This window comes from Hyaena hyaena, unplaced genomic scaffold, assembly GCF_003009895.1.
Source record: "Hyaena hyaena isolate Hyena2069 unplaced genomic scaffold, ASM300989v1 scaffold_16, whole genome shotgun sequence".
NCBI classification, from domain to species: domain Eukaryota; kingdom Metazoa; phylum Chordata; class Mammalia; order Carnivora; family Hyaenidae; genus Hyaena; species Hyaena hyaena.
Window position 1 is genome coordinate 1,159,947 of NW_024080650.1, and position 19,958 is coordinate 1,179,904.

Sequence of the window (19,958 nt, forward strand, 5' to 3'; positions counted from 1 at the left end):
GGTCACAACCACAGTGGCAATCATTTCTCAATTTCTGATTTTTCCTTGTGGTAGCTTATTTATTTTTCATGGATGAGATCTCATTTTACCTCTGAAGATATTTATGATTCTTTTTAAATCTCCTATTTGTTTCTGAAACTCTTTCTAAAGATGTTTCTCGTTTTTGTGATGTGATTTCCCTTTTGGTGATTCTAATTTGTAAAGTGATCATCTCTATTTTGAGGATTGCTTTTCTGTCAGTGGATGCAGTATCTCCTTTCCAGTTTATCAGGATGGGTTGTATTCCTGGACATGTAGGAATATATGTCCAGATACATGTCTCCTCATTTCTTCTGGATGATAGTAGCTGCTTGGGTGCCATCTTGAGTCTTTGGCACTTAAGTCTAAATGCTTGTGATTAATGAAGACTTTGCCTCTGGAGGGGTGGAGGTGTGGGGAGTGGTTCTCAGGAGAGGGAAGTTGTTGGTCTGTTCAGTTGTGCCAAATGCATTCCCCACCAGATCACCCTGTCTTTTCCTGTTTCCCCGTGACAGCCAACCCTGTGTATAGCTTGATGGAGCACCCCTGTGTTCTCCCAGTCTTCATAGCTGCTCCCAATTTTCATTTTGCTTTATTTTATTTTAGAGAGATTTTGAGAGCTTGAGTTGGGGAGGGGGTAGAGGGAGAGAAAGAGAATCTCAGTCAGGCTCCCCGCTCAATGTGGACTCAAAGGGCTCAGTCCCTAGGATCGTGAGTTGGATGTCCAGCTAATTGAGCCACCAGGCACTGTTTCTTTATTTCCAGTTTTTATAACATTCTTCTTTTAAGGATTCAGGACAATTATTGCCCCTAATCAACTAAGTTCTTCTGATTCTATAATTTCTTGTTTCCCAGAATTGTTTTGGAAAATAATACATCAATAAATCCAGATCTGTAGTCATTTCTGTGATCTAAGCTTGGAAGGCAAGGCATGTATGTCTGTGCAATCTGTTTTGATTCGATCTGAAGCCATTTGTTGGGAAGGATTTTTTTGGGAACAGATATTAACTCTGAAATATGTTACATTAGAGTCCTTTGAAATCTTTTATTTTTGGGACATCAGGTTTTGAGAGAAAAATTGACCACTGGAGCTTACATGTTACATAGGGTTGTGAATTTCCTCTATTTCTAGTTTGCATATGAACCAGAGCTCTGAAGAGTTTCAGTGTTTCTTCTTTGAGCCAAGGGGAAGGATGTAGATTTTCATTCTGAATCCTTTTTTTCTTTTTTTTTAAGTTGAGGTTCATGGGTAGTCATTTTGTTATTTTTTAATATTTCATTGTATAGTTTGGGCTTATTTGTGCAAGGGGGTGGGTTGACTCAATATTCTGATATTTCTGATATTTTTCTTAATCTTTGTGACTTTTTCTTTTTTTTAAGATTTTTCCAAATCAGACAGAATCCTGTTTCTTTTCCCAACCCCCTTTCGGTTTCTCTAGTCCTTGGAAACCTCAGGTATGAATAAATTGCTAATCTAGTATGTGTATGTTTAGTTTTCAGAAAAAAGTTGTTCTGACTTTTATTTTTTTTCTTTCCCATTTAGTTTTTCCATGGTTTGGCTTGGATATTGGTGGAACCCTGGTTAAGCTGGTTTATTTTGAACCCAAAGACATCACTGCTGAAGAAGAGGAGGAAGAGGTGGAAAGTCTTAAAAGCATTCGGAAGTACTTGACCTCCAATGTGGCTTATGGGTCCACAGGTATTCGGGACGTGCACCTGGAGCTGAAGGACCTGACTCTGTGTGGACGCAAGGGCAATCTGCACTTTATACGCTTCCCCACTCATGACATGCCTGCTTTTATTCAGATGGGCAGAGATAAAAACTTCTCGAGTCTCCACACTGTCTTTTGTGCCACTGGAGGTGGAGCGTACAAATTTGAGCAGGATTTTCTCACAGTATGTATTTTTTGTTTTTAGCTTACATACAATTTATGGTAATCTGATCATTAAAAATAATACCAGTGGCAAGTGGTGGAATCATTTCCAATTCTAATGGAAGTAAGAGTAGATGTAAATGAATGGTAGTCCGGAGTTGCCATCTAGAGATTATAATAAAGCTGTGATAAGTACACTGAGGAACTACCTACAGGGAGCATGTCATTAGATCTGCAACTATGAGGGGCATCTGGCTGGCTCATTTGGAAGAGTGTGTGACTCTTGATCTTGGGGTCATGAGTTCGAGCCCCCATGTTGTGAAAAGAAATTCCTGTTAAAAAAAACTTGGCACCCGAGTGGCTCAATTGGTTGAGTGTCTGACTCTTGATTTAGTCTTAGATCACGATCCCAGGGTTGTGGGATCAAGCCCATGTCAGGCTCCATGCTTAGCGTGGAGCCCATTTGGGATTCTCATTTTCTCTCTCTTTCTCCCTTCCCCTTTTCCCTGCTTTCCTTCTCCCCCACTCACTCACTCATTCACTCACTCTAAATTAAAAAATACTAAATCTTGAACGATGAGATTGAAAAATAATTTTGGGGCACTTGGCTGTCTGAATTGGTGTAACATGTGGCTCTTGATCTCAGGGTCATGAGTTCAAGCCCTACATTGGGCATGGAGCCTCTTTGAAAAAATGTCATTTCATGTCATAAAATTTTTTCCAGGGGCGCCTGGGTGACTCAGTCGTTAAGCATCTGATTTGGGCTAAGGTCATGATCTTACAGTTCATGAGTTCAAGTCCCACATTGGGTGAGCTCGAGTCTTGCTTCGGGTGAGTTTATGCCCTGCTTTGGGTGAGCTTGTGCCCTGCTTCGGATGAGCCCTGTTTCTCTTTTTCTTTCTCTCTCCCTTGTTGGAGCCTCTCTCTCCCTTTCTCCCCACCCCTTGCTCACTTGCGCCCCCCTAAATTGTTTCTGGTTTTCTCTACCACATAATTTCTCCTGTCCCCCTTAGTTGTTTCTTGGCAAGTTTACGATTATAAAAACAAGGAACTCTGGTCTAAAGCAGTGGCTTTTTGGTGTCAGGGCTAGTCGGAAATGGTTAACAGCAGACCTTTTCTCTCCAAATGCCTTCTGATGTGTACTGTTGTGCCCTCCTGTTATGTGTCTTTGAATCATGTCTGGATGCTGGGAGTGCCCGGTGGGTGCCTGACTTTGTTTTCATTTAGTGAACACTGTGTGCAAGGCCTTGAGGCTAGGTCCAGTGAGGGAGGATGACCGGATGAGTAGGTGGGAGAGTGGACAAGTGAATTGGCCAAGACTCTGACCTTCAGGGTCAGTATAGATTGAAAATATCTTCAGTAACTATGGTTTTTTTTTTTTTAAATGTTTACTTACTTTTTGAGAGAGACTGAGGCATGAGTGGAGGAGGGGCAGAGAGAGAGAGAGAGATAGACATACAGAATCTGAAGCAGGCTTCAGGCTCTGAGCTGTCAACACAGAGCCCGACACGGGGCCTGAACTTATGGACCACAAGATCATGATCTAAGTTGAAGTTGGATGCTTAACCGACTGAGCCACCCAGGCACCCCCAGTGACTGTGTTTTTAATGTCACTAATGAGAATGTTATTCCGGAGATTCTGCCTTTGCCTTTGTTATTTTATCTTTCTTTTTTTCTCCATGTGTCATTGTGTGGTTTGTGACATCCTCTTTCTTTGTCTTCTGTCTCCTGACTTTCTCCTATTACTGACCATAGTCATAATATAGAATTGATGTGAATTTTTATCAAGTTTTTATATTCTTTGCCTGAATTTCTTTTGGTTGTTGGTTTTCAGTGGTTTCTCTTCCAGCAGTGAGGAAAGAAGAAGTTTAGCTGGAGTAGAGACGGTTCCCTTCCTTTGTGGAAGCCTCACAGTGGACTCTGGATCATAACTGATTGGTAAAGGAGAAAACCTTTTGCAGGACCCTGTAGAGATGCCCTTTGGAACGTATTTGAAAACCATTCAGGCTATTTCCAGAGGTTCAGCATTGTGTGGTAATTCAAGGGGAGGGTGCAAAGTGGTTTTTAGACCTCAGAAATCGGTTCTTAGGCTGCTGGGGTTTCTCATTTGAATGCACCGGTGCTGTCCTTGAAAATTGTGGGAAAATGAAATGCCTATCAAATGCTTTTTGTGCATTAGGAATAACTAGTGTTTATTAAACCACAGTGAAATATTTTTTAAAATACCGAGTTTATTTTGTTGTCCTCCCCCCTTTTTTTTTAAATTTGAGAGCAAGAGAGAGTGTAAGCTGGGGAGAGGGGCAGAGGGAGAGAATCTTCAGTAGGCTCCATGCTCAGTGTGGAGCCCGATATGGGGCTCTGTCTCACAACCAATCTCATGACTGAAATCATGACCTGAGTCGAAATCAAGAGTTGGCGCTTAACCGACTGAACCACCCAGGCGCCCCTCCTTTGTTGACTTTTAGTGTGAATTGAATTGCCTAACATACTGGGTTTGTTTGTTGGTGTAACACATACATTATACCTTGCATTATGAAATTAGCTATGCATTCATTTGTCTAATTGTATCATGTAGGGGCTGGGATTCTTAGCAGGACACTTCAGGATGACAGGAATTATAGGAAGGAAAAGGGGGATAAAACGGTAGAAAGAAAAGGGAGACCAAATGTTTGGGCTCCAGTAGGCCACCAGTGTAAAATGGTGAAATGAAAATGCAGAAGAGGCAATGCTGGCACTTCAGATTATTGTGTCAGGAAGTTGGTTTTGAATTCATCTCAACCGAGAGGGCATGAGCAGGTGCCATAGGGACAGCGATGAATACTTCAAAGGCTTGGGTTTGGTCAGAGGAGTAATTTAATATTCTTACTTAGGGATTAAGGATTAAGATGAAGTTACCAGTTAATTTCCCTCTTTGCTGTGGATCAGAATACATTGAGTGTAAATGTAATCAAGTGAAAGTTGACTTAAACAGGGAGGACTTGCAGGGCTGGACCTGCTTGTAAACAGAAGTAGGTGCTGTAAGGGGATTAGGAGGGAGTTTTTGCCTTCGTCACATACATGGAGTGTATGTGCCTGTAAACATTCCCGTGGGTTAGCAGTTCAGTGAGTAAAGTTGAGATTTTTTTTATTTTATTTTATTTTATTTTTTTTAAATATTTTTTATTTATTTCTAGGAGAGAGAGACAGACAGCGTGAGCAGGGGAGCGTCAGAGGGAGAGGGAGATACAGACTTTGAAATAGGCTCCAGGCTCTGAGCTGGCAATCAGCACAGAGCCCGACGCGGGGCTCGAACCCACGAACCGCGAGATCATGACCTAAGCGAAAGTCGGACGCTTAACCGACTAAGCCACCCAGGCGCCCCGAGATTTTTTTTTAAATGTTTATTTTTGAGACCGAGACCAGAGACAGAGTGTTGTGAGTAGGGGAGGGGCAGACACAGAATTGGAAGCAAGCTCCAGGCTCTGAGCTCTCAGCACAGAACCTGACACAGGGCTTCAACCCACGAACTGTGAGATAATGACCTGGGCTAAAGTCGGACGCTCAACCGACTGAGCCACCCAGGCGCCCCTCCTCGTCATTCTTAATTGCTGTATGTTGCTCCCTAATATGAATAGTAATTATGTTAGTTAAATGGATTTTGTTGGTAACACTTCTAAATTTTGATACTGCTAAAATCTTCTCATCCTCTAGGGACTATAGTTCGTTTATTTTTTACTTATTTAAAACAATTTTTAAAAAGGTTTATTTTTGAGAGAGATAGCATATGAATGGGGGAGGGACAGAGAGAGAGGAAGACACAAAGTCTGAAGCAGGCTCTGAGCTGTCAGCAGAGCCTGATACAGGGCTCAAACTCCTAAAACCACGAGATCATGACCTGAGCCAAAGTCGGACATGTGTGCGACTGAGCCACCCTGAAGCCCTGTGATTGGTTTAGATAGTGAAAAACCTTACCTTCTAATTGTATCCTTTGCAGGCTTTTGATGTGTATTGATTAATAAAGTGAGGCTTAGTTTGATACTGCTCTATAGTCTTGAAGATGGTTGTTCGGAGGGCAGATGTCTGAGTCCTTGTGGCTCCTGTCATGTGTCACCAGGTGTTTGAATCACTTGAATTTCTTGGAGTCCACTTTCTGATAGGGCTGTGATCTCAGCTGTGCTCCTGACTCATGGTCCCTGTGAGTTTTCTTGTTTTCTGCTTGGGTTTTGGGCACATTTCTCTGGCTGCTGCAGTGGTTTGTAGTTGGGAGTGTATTTAGGTCTGTCTAATCAGATCGTCCCTATGTTTGTTATTTCCAGCTTTGCTCTGTAAATCTTGCACAAATAGTATACATCTGTGAGCACTTCTGTGGTTTGTTTAACGTAGAGGGGTGCCTTCTTAAGCAGAGTTTTTATTTGTTTGGTTTGTTAGAAAGTCTGAATACATTTTTATTTCATTACAGATAGGTGACCTTCAGCTTTGCAAACTTGATGAACTAGATTGTTTAATAAAAGGAATTTTATACATTGACTCAGTTGGATTCAATGGACGGTCACAGTGCTATTACTTTGAAAACCCTGCTGATGCTGAGAAATGTCAGAAGTTACCATTTGATTTGAAAAATCCATACCCTCTGCTTCTGGTGAACATTGGCTCTGGGGTTAGCATTTTAGCAGTATATTCCAAAGATAATTACAAGCGGGTCACGGGTACCAGGTAGGTCTTTTATATAAAGGTCGTTGTTTGCTCTTGATATTGTGATGAGTTAAAACTAAGTTTTCAGGTATTGCGTACAAGTAAACCTTTAAGAATCTGTTAAAATTATGTGAAAAGTGTTTTTTTCCCCCTGGAATTATGCAAACATTTCTCTTGAAAATTCTGATTTCTTGACTTACTTTTCTTTAATTTGTATTGTTCAGTACTTCATTATCATAGTTTGATAAAGTATTTCATTGGCAGATTCACTGAAGCCCGCAGTGTCTGCCCTCAGATAGTGTATGATGTGTATATACCATAAAGTTACCAAAGCTACTAGATAGCATCTGTAAGCAGAAGGCAAGCAAGATCCCAGCTTTGAAACGAGCCTGGATTTTATACATACATGTGGACTGTGCACACACACACTCACACACCCATGAGATGGTCTGAGATCTAGAAGGTGAGGTACTGAGTGACAGAAGCATGATTGGAGGAGGGTAGGCCGATGAGGTGATAGGTGAGAATGAATGTGTTGTGATTTAAGGATTAGAGATCATTAGATGCAAAACAAGGAGCTGGAGTTTGGGATAAACAAGGTTTTTTAACAGGTGTGAATTGAAGAATGGGAGGAGTAATTTGGGGGGAGAAAACACATTAATGGAGGAGTTCTTTGTGGGGTGGGGGTGGGGACTGATGAGCCAGGGTGACAAGGGGCTTGGAGGGAAGAAGGGAGGAGGTGTTAACATGGCCTGGGGGTGTGGTGGGCAGATCTGCGCCCAAAGCTCCTCACACTCAGCAGATGCCCACACTCCCTGGGGGCACGGGCAGGGAGGTGGGCCTGTGGTTTGCCTCTGCTTGATTGCTCACATGAGTATGTATCTTTAAGGTATAGATCAGGTGCCCTGTTTTTATCTTTCCACAGACTTGTCTACCAGTGGCATCTGCAGGATTGGGTTAGGGCAAGAGGGGGTTGATGTATGGATATGGTTTTCCGTTCATAAATAATCATCTTCCTGTTGATGATTCTTATTTTTAAAATGTTATAATACTGTGTTGTTTGTTCTTAATCAGTCTTGGAGGAGGAACTTTTTTTGGTCTCTGCTGTCTTCTCACTGGCTGCAGCACTTTTGAAGAGGCTCTGGAAATGGCATCTCGTGGAGATAGCACCAAAGTGGATAAACTAGTTCGAGACATTTATGGAGGGGACTATGAGCGGTTTGGACTGCCGGGCTGGGCTGTGGCATCGAGGTAAGGGGACGTGTGTGTTCTATGAAAGACAGGAATAAGATAGTAAATATTGGATATATCTTCTTCCTTTTAAACAGTTTTTATCTAGCTGTAATTTATGTACTATAAAGTCACCTGTTTAAAGTATAAAATATAGTGGTTTCTAGTATATTTACACAATTGTGCAGTCATCACCATAGTCTAATTTCAGTACATTTTTCGTCATCCCAGAAAGAAATCTTCTATCCATTAGCTGTCACTTCCCATTTCCCCACCTCAGTCCTTGGTAAACACTCATATATTTTCTGTCTGTAGATTTGCTTGTTCCGGACACTTTATAAAAAATGGTGTCCTATTATGAGATTTTTTGTGACTGGCTTCTTTTCACTTAGCATGTTTTCAGTGTTTATCCTCTGGGCTCTGAGCTGTCAGCACAGAGCCTGACGTGGGGCTTGAACTGGTGAATTGCAAGATCATGACCCGAGCTGAAGTTGGATGCTTAACCAACTAAGCCACCTACGAGCCCCTCCATATGAATTTTAGTGTCCCCTTGTCAGTGGCTGCAAAAAAGGCATCAAGGATTTTGATAGGGATCATGTTGAATTTGTAGGTTACGTTGGGATAGTATTGCCATCCTAACATTGTCAAGTCTTCTGATCCAAGATAAAGTGTCTTTCTGTTTATTTAGAGTTTTGCTTTGTTTTTAAAAAATGTTTATTTAGGGGCGCCTGGGTGGCTTAGTCGGTTGAGCGTCCGACTTTCGCTTAGGTCATGATCTCGCGGTTCTTGGGTTCGGGCCCCGCGTCGGGCTCTGTGCTGACTGCCAGCTCAGAGCCTGGAGCCTGTTTCAGTCTGTGACTCCCTCTCTCTCTGACCCTCCCCTGCTCACGCTGTCTCTCTCTCTCTCTCAGAAATAAATTTTTTTTTAATTAAAAGAAAAATTAAAAAAAAAATGTTTATTTATTTTGAGGGGAGGGGCAGAGAGAGAGGGAGAGAATCTCAAACAGGCTCTGCACTGATAGTGGGGTTGATCTTACAAACTGTGAGATCATGACTTGAGCTGAAATCGAGTCAGGTGCGTAACTGAGCCACCCAGTTGCCCCTAGAGTTTTGCTTTCTTTTGCTGAAGTTATAGTTGTAGTTTTCAGTGTACAGTTGTTATGCTACTTTTGTTAAATATATTTTTAAGCATTTCTATTTGATGCTACTGTAAATGGAATTTTTAAAACTTTTGTTTTCAGTTATTTAGAAACTTTTTTTTTTAGTATTGGGACACATTAAAAAATTTTTTTTAAATGTTTATTTTTGAGAGAGAGAGATACAGTGTTAGCAGGGGAGGGGCAAAGAGAGAGGGAGACAACAGGATCTGAAGCAGGCTCGAGGCTCTGCTGTCAGCACAGGGCCCAACGTGGGGCTTGAACTCACGAACTGCTAGATCATGAACCGTGCTTAACCGACCGGGCCACCCAGGCGCCTCCACATGAGTTTTTAAAATAATAGTAAAGGACCAAATATATACGTGCTTGTGAGCTAATTTCAGGGACTTTGTAAATGCTGCGCATTTCATGTTTTGAGTTTGTAGTTTTTGTGCACTGTTAATCACTTCCTTTTCTGATTGGGTTTGACCAAACACAGTTTTGATCAGTTATTACTGTAGCAATTCTGCTGTACAAGTACTTTATCTTCTAGGGAAGTCTGACACTCTTGCATGGTTTACTCTGGGCTGCCACTGCCTGCGCTTCGCTTTAGTCTGATAAAGCAGTTTCCCAGTTTCGAACATGACCAGCTGAGTGGAGTGGTTGGGGCTGAATGGGACTGAATTGCTAATAGAGTTGGCTCCCTGGAGCTGTCCCCTGGCTGCAGAAGGCACAGTGTGTCCTAAAGTAGCTCTGATGAGATCCTAACTGGATGTACAAAGATCTGTTCTTGATGCTGGTTGTCACTGGGAGCTGAGGGGAAAGGCATTGGCTTATTCAGAATGCTTGAAGGATTTTTTCCAAGTTGCATTTCTCTTTAAACAGATGCTCTGTTATTTTGTAATAAAAAGTTTGAAGATGTGAACAGTGTTGCCCTCAAAGTCACATTTATCTTTGAGTAACTTTCAAGTTCTGTTGGGCTGTATTGCCTTTGGTTCAGTGGCCGGAATTTTTTTTTTTCCTTCACAGCTTTGGAAACATGATAAGCAAGGAGAAGCGAGAGGCTGTCAGTAAAGAGGACCTCGCCAGAGCGACGTTGGTCACCATCACCAACAACATTGGCTCAATAGCAAGAATGTGTGCCCTTAATGAAGTAAGGGGACCTGGATTTCTTTAGATGCTCAGAGGAGAATACAGAACTTACTGAGTGGGCCTCACCTTGTGTACAACGTCTGTCTTGTCTGCACAGTGCCCTAGTATAGTTGTATGGGGCGGAGTTGTTTCATTGGCTGTGTTGAAGCTCTTCAAGTGTAGACTGATCTTAACTAATGTTTTTCTCTAAGTGAAGATAAATATTGCCACTAAGTAGAAGTAAAATCACGTGTTTTGAGGAGAAAGTAGGAAGGTTGGAAGTCAGTCAGAATCCAGGTGACGGGGGCTGTGGCTGGTGGGGTGGGGTGGGGTGGGGGTGGGGGGCAGCAGCCCCGTCGAGCCCCGGAGTCCCTGGGAAGGCATCGAGAGGAGTCGCCCGGAGAAGAGCGGGCAGCTGAGGAGCGCTGCCGCCGAGCGAGCTGTCTTTGTGCTTTCAGCTTCTTTACAGTGCTGCCTTGTAGCATTCGGGTCAAGCAGCATTGTACAGGGCTATGAAAGAACCGAGAGCGGCCTTCCCCGGGGTCCCGATGGTGCGGCTCCGCCACTTGGCCCTACTCACACGGTTTTGTTTAAAATTATTCTGTTCAGTGGATCACGTAGGCATACGGCTTAAAAAAGAAACTTCGAAAGGCACCAAAGGGGAATTGTCTCATTTTTTAATTGAAAAGCTGCTGTATCAGCAATCAAGTAATTAAAAACATTCTTCATTTGAATATGTTAAAGCTACTGTTTTCTTTATCGCTTGTTCCTTTTCCTGTGTTTATGTATTTTAAGGTCTATGAGTTGGTGTCGGTGTACATGCCCTTTTACATTTTTACTCAAGTATTTAAGATTTCACAGCTGTGTTCCTGCTTTGTTTCTGTGTCCTAAGGCAGCCCCGCAGAGCTGGGCGTTGGCTTGCACGCCCCGCAGAGCTGGGCGTTGGCTTGCACGCCCCGCGATCGCGTTCTGCAGTAAGGCATTTTTAAATGTGAAGCTTTTCTTTGGTTTTTACTCTTGACGAGGGACTTACTCTGGAGCGAGGTCTCTCACGTAGAGAATACAACCGTGCTTATGCGGTTCGCTAGGAGCCGCCCAGATGCTTTGCACCGGGCTGCACTAACTTAGATCTCTTAGGCAGTGAAGGAATGGATCGGTGTTACCACAACCTGGCTCCCGCTGGGGGTGGAATGTTCTAGTTAGTTGTTCTGCCAGCTTTTAGTAGGTTTAAAATGTTATTTTCTTTGATTACTGTTGAGGTTGAAGTTTTGACTCTTATATTTCATGTATAATTTGCCTATTTGTGTCACTTTCCTTCATTTGAAATGGGGTCTTTTTTTACTTCTCTGTATAAGATTTCTAATAGGAGTTATTTGTCATATTTAATACAAATGTTTTCCCTAATTTGTATTCTCTTGTGACATTTTCTGACATGGTTTGAAGTGGGTCCAGAGTTGTCTGGGTTCTAATTTAAGTAGCCTTGGACCAACTGGATTAAATGTAAATACTTTAAAAATTTTTTGCTCAGCAGTCAAGTTGCTGCTAAAATCTATGCACATGGTGCTCTGTTTGGGGTAGCTTTTACGAGAGAACAGAAATTAAGATGAAAACTAATTACCTTTTTTTAATGTGCTCAGAATATTAACCAGGTGGTATTTGTTGGAAATTTCTTGAGAATTAATACGATCGCCATGCGACTTTTGGCATATGCTTTGGATTATTGGTCCAAGGGGCAGTTGAAAGCACTTTTTTCGGAACACGAGGTAAGCAAATTTATTTCTTGTGATGTGTTACAAGTGTAAAGGGCATGCAGTTCCCACCGCATTGGAACTTGAAGTAGATGTGAAGTGGACTGCAGTGCAGTTCTTGCGTAATTTTTTGTAGATGTATGAAACAGGGTTTACTTTGTAACGTTCAAAAGCAACTTCTTACCTGATTTAATGCAAGGGAAATTTTTGGTTAACTGTGAATGTCAGCAGTTTTTTTAAAGACTAAAAAAAAATGTTTATTTCATTATTTTAAGACAGCAAGCGAGTGCACACACAAGTTGGGGAGGGACAGAGTGGGAGAGAGAGAATCCCAAGCAGCAGGCTCTGTGCTATCAACACAGAGCCCGCCATGGGGCTCAGTCTCATGAACTGTGAGATCATGACCTGAGCTGAAATCAAGAGTCAGATGCTTAACTGACTGGGCCACCCAGGTGCCCCTGAATGTCAGCAATTTTAAAGAAAAAAAAAAAACACCTTGATGAACATTCACCTATATTTCTAATGTTACTTTTTTCTGAGCCATCCTTTATGTTTTTCCCATTGCACTTTGTAAACGCACTTACTCTGTGTTCTGCTTTTTTCATTTTGATATCGGCTTTTGTGTATTGATACAGTTCACGTGCCACTTAAGATGTATGTTCTAAAAACAAACAGAAAAATACGTTCCAAGATAGAACCACACTGTTATAAGAACTTAACACCTAGACAGGCTAGAAATGACAGAATGGAAGAGAATCATTGAATTGTTCAACTTGAAATTCTCTATGGGAAAGTGCCTTTCTGTTTTTCCAGTTTGGGGAAAAAAATAGAATCATAGCTGTGGAGGGGAACCTCTTTTGTCCTCTTGGTTGTGGGGCATTTGAACTATTTATTTCCAATGTTGTTGCATCTTAGTGCTGTCACAAACATTTTTCAGAATTGGTTGTGCATATTTACCTAACAGCATTTCTAGGAATCGGCAGAATAAGATTTGAAGTGCTGTAGGGATTGCTTTTTCCTTTCAGGTTGCTCTAGGTTTTTCCTGTTTAAGTACCCTTAAGTTCATTGTTAAAATTTAAGGTGCACAAATTACCTTTATCACAGCTTAAAGTTTAGTCATCTGTTTATTAAACAAATTTTAATTGAATAGATTTGACATGGAACATTGCGTAAGTTTAAGGTTTACAGCGAGGCACTTTGATACATTTATGTGCCGTGAGGTGGTCGCTGGCGCAGCCACACTTCTGGCCTGGTGTAATGATGTGCGTTATTACTGGCTCTGCTGTCCTGCTGTGCATGAGATCTCTCTGGCTTATTTGCTGCCTGTAAATTTGCACGCTTAAACAGTTCTTACTTTTAATGTTATTAATAAATTGGTACCAAATTATCATTAAGTTTCTTATACCGTTTATATGTATCTTGGTTTTTATGATTCTTGACCTGTTTTATTTTGCTTTATGTTAGAATAGAAACCCTATTTACTGTTGTATCGTAGCATAACTTTCCTCCTGTTCTTTCTGTCTATCTCTTGAACCTATTCCTAGGCAGAACGTGGAGATTCATTTTCTTAGGTTAACTTTTCTTTTAATCTTCACACCATAAAAGTTATAATTTGAACACTTTATAGAATCCTGGTTTTACATTTTGTCATTCTTACTGACCGCTGGCTTCATTTTCTTCTCGTTCGGCTTGCTGGCTGTGCTGGCCCTTTTCCAGTTGCATCGACGCCTCTGACCCCCTCTGGCCCCAGTGTTGATCGCTGCACTTGTGGAACTTTGATGTGTTAGGCTCTCTGAGTCTTGGAATCTGCTTTTAACACTGAAGTGGGTTTAACTATTATGAAAGTTTTAATATAGATTCCTCTCTACCTTCTGTCGCCTTTGCTGTTCTCATCTTAGCATTTTGTAGCTTGTAACAACTTACACCTTCTGCTTGGGTCTTGGGTCTTCAGTGGAGCTCATTAAAACCGTTAACTTCATCTCTTCTTTTGGTGCAAAATAAAAGATACAGAAGGCCACCTGAAACCGCGCATAGCCAGCTCCTAAAGTGAGCGCCTACCCTCTGCCTGCTCTGCATTTGTGGGCGCCCTCTGAGGATACTCATCATGTGGCTGCCTGTTTTTAAAACCAAGAAACAGTGAGGAGAGGCTTAAGCTTCTCTTTTGTGTGGCCACATGTGTCTTGAAGAAGCTCTCCTTGGAAAATGGAGTGGACCTCAGTGATTTATGATATTTAGAGACCGTTAGCATGTTCTTTGCAATCTGTAAGCAAGTTTTCCAGGATCTTCCCACTTTCCTTTTCAGTCATTTTTGTCTTTCTTAAAGGACTCTGCTGTGTCATCTCATCCTTTGGAGATCTTGACGGATTCTGTACCATGGTAGGACTGTTCTCTGATGCCCGCTGGCACTCTCTTCTTACCAGTGTGGGTTTTGTCTCATTTTTCTGTTACAGTCAATCCTTTTCTTTTTCTTGTCTGTTTTTGGGTTTTAATGTCTTGGTTGTATTTGATCTCAACTGCTTAACTTCTGGAGATGGTCCCACATTGTCCTTCAGCTGCTGTCGCGCGCTCTCATGCCTCTGCTCTCCCTCAGGGTTCTCCTGTTGCTCTTCACATGGTGCTCTTCTGTCTGTGCTCCCCTCTTCATGTCACATTAGGGCACGATTGTCCACTCCTCTGCTGCCCAGATACAGACATCCAGTTACTTCCTGGGTGTGGCTGCTTGGCTGCCTGGTGCACCCTGGCCTTGCACGTGCTGTATGGGAGCCCTCCTTGCTTGCCACATCTCTTGCTCCTGTATCCTTGTGGCTCTCCCCAGATGCGTGGGGGATACCTAAGCCTCCCTGCTGCCCCCTTCCCCTTCCCCTTCCGGCCGGCAGGTCTGGAGTCCGTCCCACTCTCTTCTTGGTCTCCCTTCCATGCCCAGCCCAATCAGGCCCTCGCCCTCTGTGACCTGCCCCTGCCCCCCCAGCTCTTTCTGCTCTGCTGATCTTCAGGTCCTATCTTGCCTTCTTTCCTTAGTTTCTGGAAATGCTCCGGGCCTCTGCTGCTTCTCAGGTCCTCCTCCTGCAGGAGACAGCCCAGAGGGAACGGAGCCACCAGCAGCCTCATAGCCCCTGCAGCCCTTACCGTGGGTTTTGGTGCCCCATGTAGACATTCCTTGGGTGTTTTGTACATCTAGCCCTCGTCCCCAGCCCGGGAGCTCCTCGGAGCTTCCCTGCTCCTGTGCTAGCCTTGGGCTCAGTGGTATAGGTGCTCAGTATCAGGAATTAAGGGCACTGTTGGCTTTAACACTAGTGATCATATTTATGGTAATTTAAATAAGTCTACGGAAAATTGCTCTCATTTTTGGTGTACTTTTTTTCCAGGGTTATTTTGGAGCCGTTGGAGCACTCCTTGAGCTGTTGAAGATCCCCTGATCACCTGGGGAGGGGTTCCTGGAACATGGCACAATGGGATCTGTGAACTTTTGTTTCTTAAGAGACTTACTCGATTTTGATTGTGTACTACCCAAATCAAAGCAAGGAAGGATGAGTGTATTTTTCTAAGTCCTCGAGATAAATCCTTAAGAATTCAGTCTAAACTAGTAACCAGTAAGGAAGGATACATATACAAAAAGCTGGCCATGTCCACGGCAGTGAGCATTTGCTGTATTTAAGTTGCTCTTCAGTATAGCTTTGTTAAACCTGCCATGTGTTTTTGAAATTCAGTGTCACTTACTGGGAGCCACTTCAGGGGAGAGCTGTTCTGTGTTCAGCTGACTGGTTTTGTGTCCTGTTGAACTTGCTAAATGTAAGGCAAGTACTGTATGTTGTAATCTAATCACAATGTTGTCACTATGGCCTTGGAGATCATTATCTGTGCATTAACTCTGGTGTTCATTTCGCCTTTGTGTGAACATACCGAAAAACATGTTTTATTTAAGGTTCCGCAAACTTGATTGGGGAGAGTAATTCTGTACTTGTAATTTTGGCAACTGAGCAAGCAACTTGTAGAAGGTCAGTTCCAGGTTACCCAACACTACAGATTCTGGGAAGGTGTATCTGGAAAGATGGGACTTCATCTACCCTGGGAAGAATTTCCTTGGTGGAGGTGGGTGGGTAGGAGGTAATTTTGACAGAAGTGAATTAAGCTAGAAGAAAAAGTGCACCTGGAAGACTAAAACCAGACCTCTCGAATGGACATTTTCAGGGAATCAGGGAGACTGTGGTTGTTTCGGGTTGGTAGAAAGTGAGGAATTGAAGTCTGTTGATTAACTCCTGGGGGTGCAGGGTGTGGTACTTCTGCCTTCCCCTCCCGCTCGGGTTTTGCTTGCCAGAAGCTGCCAGGCCGGGAGGCTCTGAGCGTGTGTGGCTCAGAAGGTGGCTTGAGGAGTCTTGGTAGAGATTTAAGATGGAGTCTTGGTAGGATTGACATAAACTATTTTCTTTCTGCTGTGCAGAATAAATTTAAAAACCCTTCCCCTTGCAGATAGAGCATTGTTTGAGTCTTATTTTGTGTATTTTTGTGCCTGCATCTCTGTTGAAGGACATGAAGAGTCTGTATAAAGCAGCCTTTGAACTAGAAGGAAACCCCCAGGCTCTGTAGCCTCCTTGCGCCTGGCGGGGACCTGGAGGGAAAGGTTCTCAGGGTGCAGGGCAAGGCTGGGTCACCAAAGGAGGAGGTCAGATCCCTCGGCACCCTTTGTGTTGGCCACGTGGGGGCAGCAGAGGCACGTGCCATCTCTGGGACCGAGGGCAGGGAGTGGCCATTTCTCAAAGGCGCCCCTTAATGCCCATGGGCACCATTGGGTTATGTGCGCTGTCAATCCGGTGCAGGCCAGCAGAGCTGGAGGGAACTGTGGGAATGGGACTTGTGGCTCCCAGGAGCCAGTCAGCCTCTCTTCTGCTGCTGGCCCTTGTCCTCAGCTTGAGTCATCTCTAATCTTGTCCCTCAGCGCTTGGTGGCTTCACCTTCCCTACGGCCATGAAAGACCATGTCACTACCCAGCCGCTGATATACAGTCGTGCTCCTGGGAGCCCTTGGTGCATTCCCCCCCCCCCCCCCCGCTCTTCTCCAGAGAAGGAAGGGGAGGGAGGGAGCCTCCTTCTCCGTTGGAGACCCAGCCTCCTGTGCTGGGGTCCCCTGCTCTCCCCACACGTACTGTGCTCATGAGGCTGTGACCAGTGCTTACATGGCTGGTTTCATGCAGCGTTTGTTTACCCTGCAGTTTAACAGGAACAAACCTGCCCGAGGTCACACAGTTAAGACCTGGGCAGAGCCCCTTCCCGCCTAATGTTCACCTTCCGTTTCTGCATCCCTGCCACTTCCTGCTCTTGAGAGGCCGCCTCTGTGACTCCTCTGCACTTTGTGCCCAGCCCACACTGTCACTACCTGGGAGGGTGCCTCATCAGTCACCAGTGGGTCATTACTAAGTCTAATGGACATTTCAGGTCCTCCTCTTCAGTTCTAACACAGCAGACCTCTCTTGCTGTTCTTTCGCCTCCCAGGCCACTGCTTCTCTGAGGACAGATCTTGCCAGCCCCCGGGTGTAATTCTGGACCTCCCTAAGCGGTTGTCAGCCCTGGACATTGATTTCCAAGGCAGCGGCCCCTCTCAGCCCTTGCCTTTGAGTTGTAGCCCCAGGGCAGTGACTGCCTTCCCATCTTAACAGTGTGTGTCCCCAAGGCCATCTCTGCACAGGAGTTGCCCACATTCTCTTCCCGGAGCCTGATCCCAGTTTACTTCACTACCTCTGGCTTGTGAGATGCATGTAAACTCCGTCTCCTGGCACCACTGCCAGCCCCTGGTGGAAGCTACTGTCCCCTCCCAGCAGCGTCCCTTCCAGTCTGCCCTCCATGAGGTAGCCTGAGGGTCTCCCCACACCCCCTTCCTCCCACACTAGAGGCAGTGTGTGTCTGTGTGGGTGGCTGTGGTTATGGCCCAGCTGGGAAAGGAAGGTGGCCTAAACCAAGATCGGAGCAGTAGCCAAAGGCTTAGAGGACTGGGATGTGGTGACTGGATAGTGGGGAGGGGAGTCTAAGGCACCCAGGCTTGTTGGGAGGCTTGGTTTTGGACTGTGATTTTGATACCAAAAAGGCAGCTGAATATTTGGGTTGGAGATTACAGACCTGCAAATGAAGTGTAGCTAGGTGGGAATTTAGTGACACTGAAGGTGGAGTGAGAATAACGAGATGGGCAGAGAAGGAAGAGGCTGCAGACAGTGGTCTGAGAAGGGGCTAGTGGGGCCTGAGGGAGAGGATTTCTCTAGGGATCTGCGTTCAGAGGAGGTTTAAGAAGTTGTCCAGGTTTGTTGCAGGGTCATGGATGGCCTTGAGGGGACAGTTCCCCCAAGCTATGGGGCCAGAGCTGACCTGCAGGGGTCCTCGTGAGGGGTGGTGAGGAGAAATAGTAGTCACCACAGGATGACTTTGGAGTCTAGTTGTTTTTTTCCTCCTAACAGAATAGTTGGTATTTCCAAGCCTGAGATGTAGCTAGAGGGTGGGAGGTGGGCTAGTTCCACCACTTGAACTCCCTGGAGCACTAGTTCCTGAATTTGTGAGACTGCTGGTGTGTCCAGTGGCATCTGCAGTGCTGAGGCCAGGGAACGGGGTGGGGGGGCGCGGGGGGGGGGTTGCGGGCAGGTGGGTCCTTGGCTGCCTCCTCCCTCAATGTGACCCGGTGCTCTGCTCCTCACCCCTGACCTGCACCCCACCCCACTGGAGGGTGCAGGCCAGAAGCTCCTTCATCACAATCACATGTTGCCATCGACCAGCTCATTTTGATCAGAGCCACTTACCTTGACTTTTCCATTGCTACACAGGCTTAAGAGGGGTGTAGGTGACCTCAGGCCCCTCCTGAGTTGAAGGGTACATGCTCAACACAAAGTATTTTCAAAACTTGCTTTTTACTTACATTTAGGTTAATTACATGCATATTTTGTTTTTAAAACAGGAGTAATTAGCAAAAAATGCATTAAAATTTTAAAATAGCAATTAAATATACAAAAATATAGCTTACAAAAAACTGCGAATGTTTAAAAATATTCTGCTGCAGAATTCTTAGTGTACAAACACGTCTATGAAACCCGAGGCTCAGAATTTCATAAACCTTTTTTTTTTTTTTTTTTTTTTTTTTGGGGGGGGAAGTTATACAATATCTAGTGAATCAACCCCAGTGCGCTAAACTACAAGACTAAACTACCCCTCCTTCCTGGCAATGATGTCAAGAAACCCAGATGACAGTTACCAGGAATACTCTTGGAAGACCAGGCTCTCTCCAGGAGGAGCTTCCCTAACACTGGCCCCACGTAGCCACCTGCTCAAGCGCGGCCTGGGAGGGGCAGTGTGCGGCTGGCCCAAATGCAGGCACAGGTTGCTGAGAGGAGCTTCACCAAAGTACAGACCGGTCCCTTGAAACTGGTGGGGACCACATTCTAGGTCCATGTCCCTAGAGCAGGGAGGGTAGTCTCCCTGCCCCAAAAGCCACAGAAGTGCGCACTGGATTGGTAAGCAAGGGTGCAATGCTTGGTCTAAAAGTGGAACAAAACTATCTGCATTTTGCAGCGAGTTGGGCTATAAAGGTGAACTAAATTTTTTGAACAAGCCTATTTTTCTCATGATATTCCCACTCAAATGGAAGCACAGCCCGTGACATGTGAGATCTTTCGTTGATCTACTAAAGAACGACTTCCAGTTAACAACTGCAGATTTCACCAGAATTTAGACGTGATTTTAGACACATTCATCTCTTTTACGTCAGAAACTAGTAATACCTGATATGAAAGACTTTCTATCCCAGGGCCAGATACTCAAGTGAGAAGGATGGCATTTCACATACACTTTCAAGTTTCAGCCCTGGGCTGCTGCTCTGGGAGTCAGGACACCAGGGAAATGGGTGAGAACCAGAATGCAGGAGTCTATGCCCCTCCCTCTAGGACTGCCTGAAAGAAGCAGCTTTGTAAGACATTTTTTTTCTTTAAAGAAAAGATGATTGACTGGTAGGGTAATTTCTGTTGCTGAATGGAAAGAATTCTGTGGCAAGCATTTTCTTTTTAAGGTGTGTATAAAGAGTGGGGAGCGAAAGGGAGCAGAGCCAGGACCTTGAACATGGACGCTGAAGTGTGTATATCTATGGTTAATTTTGAGGAGACCGACCACCTACCTGCTTAGCAT

The 19,958-nt window shown here is 44.3% G+C and overlaps 1 protein-coding gene across 1 annotated transcript in view; it reads left to right on the top strand.

Annotated features, from left to right (window-relative positions):
- PANK2 (pantothenate kinase 2) overlaps nucleotides 1–18,948 on the top strand; it is a 33,770-nt gene extending 14,822 nt beyond the window's left edge. The window contains 6 exon segments of the mRNA XM_039224102.1: nucleotides 1,562–1,914; nucleotides 6,331–6,584; nucleotides 7,638–7,814; nucleotides 9,959–10,082; nucleotides 11,698–11,823; nucleotides 15,174–18,948. Coding sequence (XP_039080033.1) covers nucleotides 1,562–1,914; nucleotides 6,331–6,584; nucleotides 7,638–7,814; nucleotides 9,959–10,082; nucleotides 11,698–11,823; nucleotides 15,174–15,224 — 1,085 coding nt within the window. The 3' untranslated portion in view covers nucleotides 15,225–18,948.
- The last annotated feature ends 1,010 nt before the right edge of the window (nucleotides 18,949–19,958 follow it).